This window comes from Procambarus clarkii, chromosome 20, assembly GCF_040958095.1.
Source record: "Procambarus clarkii isolate CNS0578487 chromosome 20, FALCON_Pclarkii_2.0, whole genome shotgun sequence".
Classification (NCBI taxonomy): Eukaryota; Metazoa; Arthropoda; class Malacostraca; order Decapoda; family Cambaridae; genus Procambarus; species Procambarus clarkii.
This window is the reverse complement of record NC_091169.1, coordinates 43,520,838-43,528,337: the sequence shown is the minus strand read 5'-3', so window position 1 is coordinate 43,528,337 and position 7,500 is coordinate 43,520,838. Positions and strand designations below refer to the sequence as shown.

Below are 7,500 nucleotides of genomic sequence, written 5' to 3'. Positions count from 1 at the left end.
CGAGGGAGAGAAGATCATTCTGATGTAGTTAAGTCATTTGTCACAACAGTAGAACGATTTCCGAATTGCTCATGAAGAACTCCTTCTCGACACGTAACTGAATGACTTAACAAAGATGAATGTCGTCTATACCTTTACATCTTCACTTGACCACTGTTAGCCCCTACGCTCTCAATATATAGGCAGGACGAAAATACCTCTTTCAAGACATTTCACAATGCACGAACAACAAGGTATTTTATTATGTATCACATAACGTACACACACAACCACCCCATCAGCGGAGAAATTCTCACCAGCAACACCGAATGAATCGACATATGCAGCGACAGCAGGAGTCAACACAGCAAAAGCATCTCATATCACTCGCCCAATAATTGTACAACTAGCTATGTCCTACTACCAACAAGACAAGGAAAGTTTACAACACACACTGCCCAACTTGTCTAATGAGGATGCAGGTAAGAATCCATTTAGTAGTTCAACCAGCTTCTTCAAGAGGTGCTCAGAACGATGTCTATCGTATCTTTCAGCAGGTCAGATGATGTCCGAGAATTAGACTGCCAGGTGGCCAAGGCGAAAAAAGGTAGTGTAAGTTGGCGTCCAATCACCGTAGAGTTAATGTACCAAATGACCTGACCCCAGTTATTTGACCATTCAGACCCGTTGGTCTTGTGGTACCTGGAGCTTTTCAATTATTTTATCAACTCTTGCGTTCTTGAGGATGGTCTCATAATGCATACAGAGTTTGCCAGCGCAGACTACTGATCACATGCCTCTGTATGGCTATAACCAGCCTGTGTGATGGGGATTTTTAGCATCACGTAGCTAGTTCTTGACACACTTTGTACTCCCCTCCATATAGTCTAGGGCAGCTAGTTCTTGACACACTTTGTACTCCCCTCCATATAGTCTAGGGCAGCTAGTTCTTGAGACACTTTGTACTCCCCTTCATATAGTCTAGGGCAGCTAGTTCTTGACACACTCTGTACTCCCCTCCATATAGTCTAGGGCAGCTAGTTCTTGACACACTTTGTACTCCCCTTCATATAGTCTAGGGCAGCTAGTTCTTGACACACTCTGTACTCCCCTCCATATAGTCTAGGGCAGCTAGTTCTTGACACACTCTGTACTCCCCTCCATATAGTCTAGGGCAGCTAGTTATTGACACACTCTGTACTCCCCTCCATATAGTCTAGGGCAGCTAGTTCTTGACACACTCTGTACTCCCCTCCATATAGTCTAGGGCAGCTAGTTCTTGACACACTCTGTACTCCCCTTCATATAGTCTAGGGCAGCTAGTTCTTGACACACTCTGTACTCCCCTTCATATAGTCTAAGGCAGCTAGTTCTTGACACACTCTGTACTCCCCTTCAAATAGTCTAGGGCAGCTAGTGCTTGACACACTCTGTACTCCCCTTCATATAGTCTAGGGCAGCTAGTTCTTGACACACTCTGTACTCCCCTTCATATAGTCTAGGGCAGCTAGTTCTTGACACACTCTGTACTCCCCTTCATATAGTCTAGGGCAGCTAGTTCTTGACACACTCTGTACTCCCCTTCATATAGTCTAGGGCAGCTAGTTCTTGACACACTCTGTACTCCCCTTCATATAGTCTAGGGCAGCTAGTCCTTGACACACTCTGTACTCCCCTTCATATAGTCTAGGGCTGCTAGTTCTTGATACACTCTGTACTCCCCTTCATATAGTCTAGGGCTGCTAGTTCTTGACACACTCTGTACTCCCCTTCATATAGTCTAGGGCTGCTAGTTCTTGACACACTCTGTACTCCCCTTCATATAGTCTAGGGCTGCTACCTGGTTGATACCTGGTTGATGGGGTTCTGGGAGTTCTTCTACTCCCCAAGCCCGGCCCGAGGCCAGGCTCGACTTGTGAGAGTTTGGTCCACCAGGCTGTTGCTTGGAGCGGCCCGCAGGGCCACGTACCCACCACAGCCCGGCTGATCCGGAACTTCTCTTAGAAAACCGTCCAGTTTTCTCTTGAAGATGTCCACTAGTTCTTGACACACTCTGTACTCCCCTACATATAGTCTAGGGCTGCTAGTTCTTGACACACTCTGTACTCCCCTCCATATAGTCTAGGGCAGCTAGTTCTTGACACACTCTGTACTCCCCTTCATATAGTCTAGGGCAGCTAGTTCTTGACACATTTTGTACTCCCCTCCATATAGTCTAGGGCAGCTAGTTCTTGACACACTCTGTACTCCCCTTCATATAGTATAGGGCAGCTAGTTCTTGACACACTCTGTACTCCCCTTCATATAGTCTAGGGCAGCTAGTTCTTGACACACTCTGTACTCCCCTTCATATAGTCTAGGGCAGCTAGTTCTTGACACACTCTGTACTCCCCTTCATATAGTCTAGGGCAGCTAGTTCTTGACACACTCTGTACTCCCTTTCATATAGTCTAGGGCAGCTAGTTCTTGACACACTCTGTACTCCCCTTCATATAGTCTAGGGCAGCTAGTTCTTTACACACTCTGTACTCCCTTTCATATAGTCTAGGGCAGCTAGTCCTTGACACACTCTGTACTCCCCTTCATATAGTCTAGGGCTGCTAGTTCTTGACACACTCTGTACTCCCCTTCATATAGTCTAGGGCTGCTAGTTCTTGACACACTCTGTACTCCCCTTCATATAGTCTAGGGCTGCTAGTTCTTGACACACTGTACTCCCCTTCATATAGTCTAGGGCTGCTAGTTCTTGACACACACTGTACTCCCCTTCATATAGTCTAGGGCTGCTAGTTCTTGACACACTCTGTACTCCCCTCCATATAGTCTAGGGCAGCTAGTTCTTGACACACTCTGTACTCCCCTCCATACAGTCTAGGGTAGCTAGTTCTTGACACACTTTGTACTCCCCTCCATATAGTCTAGGGCAGCTAGTTCTTGACACACTCTGTACTCCCCTTCATATAGTCTAGGACAGCTAGTTCTTGACACACTCTGTACTCCCCTTCATATAGTCTAGGGCAGCTAGTTCTTGACACACTCTGTACTCCCCTTCATATAGTCTAGGGCAGCTAGTTCTTGACACACTCTGTACTCCCCTTCATATAGTCTAGGGCAGCTAGTTCTTGACACACTCTGTACTCCCTTTCATATAGTCTAGGGCAGCTAGTTCTTGACACACTCTGTACTCCCCTTCATATAGTCTAGGGCAGCTAGTTCTTGACACACTCTGTACTCCCCTTCATATAGTCTAGGGCAGCTAGTTCTTGACACACTCTGTACTCCCCTTCATATAGTCTAGGGCAGCTAGTTCTTGACACACTCTGTACTCCCCTTCATATAGTCTAGGGCAGCTAGTTCTTGACACTCTGTACTCCCTTTCATATAGTCTAGGGCAGCTAGTTCTTGACACACTCTGTACTCCCCTTCATATAGTATAGGGCTGCTAGTTCTTGACACACTCTGTACTCCCCTTCATATAGTCTAGGGCTGCTAGTTCTTGACACACTCTGTACTCCCCTTCATATAGTCTAGGGCAGCTAGTTCTTGACACACTCTGTACTCCCCTCCATACAGTCTAGGGCAGCTAGTTCTTGACACACTTTGTACTCCCCTCCATATAGTCTAGGGCAGCTAGTTCTTGACACACTCTGTACTCCCCTTCATATAGTCTAGGGCAGCTAGTTCTTGACACACTCTATACTCCCCTTCATATAGTCTAGGGCAGCTAGTTCTTGACACACTCTGTACTCCCCTTCATATAGTCTAGGGCAGCTAGTTCTTGACACACTCTGTACTCCCCTTCATATAGTCTAGGGCAGCTAGTTCTTGACACACTCTGTACACCCTTTCATATAGTCTAGGGCAGCTAGTTCTTGACACACTCTGTACTCCCCTTCATATAGTCTAGGGCTGCTAGTTCTTGACACACTCTGTACTCCCCTTCATATAGTCTAGGGCAGCTAGTTCTTGACACACTCTGTACTCCCCTTCATATAGTCTAGGGCAGCTAGTTCTTGACACTCTGTACTCCCTTTCATATAGTCTAGGGCAGCTAGTTCTTGACACACTCTGTACTCCCCTTCATATAGTCTAGGGCTGCTAGTTCTTGACACACTCTGTACTCCCCTTCATATAGTCTAGGGCTGCTAGATCTTGACACACTCTGTACTCCCCTTCATATAGTCTAGGGCTGCTAGTTCTTGACACACTCTGTACTCCCCTTCATATAGTCTAGGGCAGCTAGTTCTTGACACACTCTGTACTCCCCTTCATATAGTCTAGGGCAGCTAGTTCTTGACACACTCTGTACTCCCCTTCATATAGTCTAGGGCTGCTAGTTCTTGACACACTCTGTACTCCCCTTCATATAGTCTAGGGCAGCTAGTTCTTGACACACTCTGTACTCCCCTTCATATAGTCTAGGGCTGCTAGTTCTTGACACACTCTGTATTCCCCTTCATATAGTCTAGGGCAGCTAGTTCTTGACACACTCTGTACTCCCCTTCATATAGTCTAGGGCACCTGCACAAATGCACATGTACATAAATGTGTTAGTAACAAAAATTAAAAAAAATAGAGAAGGGTTTAGCTGTTTATTAATTTATTATGCACCCCATACCCTTCCAGTGGGCGGTAGTGGAAAAGGTTACAGAGGCACATAATGGGCTCAGGAACTGAAGCAAATTATGTGCACAGTGACTCACCACGACCCACAGTGACTCACCACGACCCACAGTGACTCACCGCGACCCACAGTGACTCACCACGACCCACAGTGACTCACCACGACCCACAGTGCCTCACCACGACACACAGTGACTCACCACGACCCACAGTGCCTCACCGCGACCCACAGGGACTCACCACGACCCACAGTGACTCACCGCGACCCACAGCGACTCACCACGACCCACAGTGCCTCACCACGACACACAGTGACTCACCGCGACCCACAGTGACTCACCACGACCCACAGTGCCTCACCGCGACCCACAGGGACTCACCACGACCCACAGTGACTCACCACGACCCACAGTGACTCACCACGACCCCACAGTGACTCGCCACGACCCCACAGTGACTCACCACGACCCCACAGTGACTCACCACGACCACACAGTGACTCACCACGACCACACAGTGACTCACCACGACCACACAGTGACTCACCACGACCACACAGTGACTCACCACGACCCCACAGTGACTCACCACGACCACACAGTGACTCACCACGACCACACAATGTGACTCACCACGACCCCACAGTGACTCACCACGACCCCACAGTGACTCACCACAACCCCACAGTGACTCGCCACGACCCCACAGTGACTCGCCACGACCCCACAGTGACTCACCACGACCCCTCAGTGACTCACCACGACCCCACAGTGACTCACCACGACCCCACAGTGACTCATCACGACCCCACAGTGACTCACCACGACCCCACAGTGACTCACCACGACCCCACAGTGACTCACCACGACCCCACAGTGACTCACCACGACCCCACAGTGACTCACCACGACCCCACAGTGACTCACCACGACCCCACAGTGACTCACCACGACCCCAGTGACTCACCACGACCCCACAGTGACTCACCACGACCCCACAGTGACTCACCACGACCACACAGTGACTCACCACTACCCACAGTGACTCACCACGACCCCACAGTGAATCACCACGACCACACAGTGACTCACCACTACCCACAGTGACTCACCACGACCACACAGTGACTCACCATGACCCCACAGTGACTCACCACGACCACACAGTGACTCACCACGACCACACAGTGACTCACCACGACCACAGAGTGACGCACCACGACCACTCACTGACTCACCACGACCCCAACAGTGACTCACCACGACCCCACAGTGACTCACCAACACCCAACAGTAACTCACCACGACCCCACAGTGACTCACCACGACCACACAGTGACTCACCACGACCACACAGTGACTCACCACGACTACACAGTGACTCACCACGACCACACAGTGACTCACCACGACCACACAGTGACGGTAGAAACAGAGCGTGCCACGGAGGCGCAAGAGTTTCCCCTACCCTGAAAGGAGGGCGACTCACCGGATGAACACAATTTACCCCTCAGAGTCCCTGTGGGCGCCGAAAATACATTAGAGACTCCTGCCACTCGCCATCAGGGTAAGGGGGGGGGAGGACCGTGTCCCTGGGAGCCCCCCCGGGGTAGGGGGCACCCCGGACTCAGGGGCCTTGGGGGCCCCTGGACGGGTCTTGCAAGCAAGGATCAGGTGACGAGGGCTCAGGTGTCCCCTCTGCTGCCCTAGACACCTGCTTGATCAACCTGAGAGCCGGTGGACCTCGTCAGGTAGGCGAGCGGTCTGGGAAAGGCTATATAGAATGGCCCTCTACCAGCTGGGGCCCTCTGCCAGCTGGGGGCCCTCTACCAACTGGGGGCCCTCTACCAGCTGGGGCCCTCTACCAGCTGGGGCCCTCTACCAGCTGGGGCCCTCTGCCAGCTGGGGGCCCTCTACCAACTGGGGGCCCTCTACCAGCTGGGGCCCTCTACCAGCTGGGGCCCTCTACCAGCTGGGGCCCTCTACCAGCTGGGGCCCTCTACCAGCTGGGGCCCTCTACCAGCTGTTGGCCCTCTACCAGCTGGGGCCCTCTGCCAGCTGGGGGCCTCTACCAACTGGGAGCCTCTACCAGCTGGGGGCCCTCTACCAGCTGGGGGCCCCTCTACCAGCTGGGGGCCGCAACCAGCTGGGGCCCTCTACCAGCTGGGGCCCTCTACCATCTGGGGCCCTCTACCAGCTGGGGCCCTCTACCAGCTGGGGCCCCCTCTACCAGCTGGGGGCCCCTCTACCAGCTGGGGGCCCCTCTACCAGCTGGGGGCCCCTCTACCAGCTGGGAGCCCCTCTACCAGCTGGGGGCCTCTACCAGCTGGGGGCCTCTACCAGCTGGGGCCCTCTACCAGCTGGGGGCCCCTCTACCAGCTGGGGTCCTCTACCAGCTGGGGGCCCCTCTACCAGCTGGGGTCCCTCTACCAGCTGGGGGCCCCTCTACCAGCTGGGGTCCCTCTACCAGCTGGGGGCCCCTCTACCAGCTGGGGCCCCTCTACCAGCTGGGGGCCCTCTACCAGCTGGGGCCCTCTACCAGCTGGGGGCCCCTCTACCAGCTGGGGGCCCCTCTACCAGCTGGGGCCCTCTACCAGCTGGGGGCCCCTCTACCAGCTGGGGGCCCCTCTACCAGCTGGGGGCCCTCTACCAGCTGGGGGCCCTCTACCAGCTGGGGGCCCCTCTACCAGCTGGGGGCCCCTCTACCAGCTGGGGCCCCTCTACCAGCTGGGGCCCTCTACCAGCTGGGGGCCCCTCTACCAGCTGGGGGTCCCTCTACCAGCTGGGGGCCCCTCTACCAGCTGGGGCCCTCTACCAGCTGGGGCCCTCTACCAGCTGGGAGGTCCTCTACCAGCTGGGGCCCTCTACCAGCTGGGGCCCTCTACCAGCTGGGGCCCTC

At 53.2% G+C, this 7,500-nt stretch overlaps 1 protein-coding gene across 1 annotated transcript in view; it reads left to right on the top strand.

Moving 5' to 3' along the window:
- Window positions 1-6,384: 6,384 nt before the first annotated feature.
- The window catches only part of LOC138366856 (collagen alpha-1(I) chain-like), a 7,664-nt gene continuing 6,548 nt past the window's right edge, over window positions 6,385-7,500 (top strand). The window contains exon 1 of the mRNA XM_069328143.1: window positions 6,385-7,443. Coding sequence (XP_069184244.1) covers window positions 6,385-7,443 — 1,059 coding nt within the window. The remainder of the gene's footprint in view (window positions 7,444-7,500) is intronic.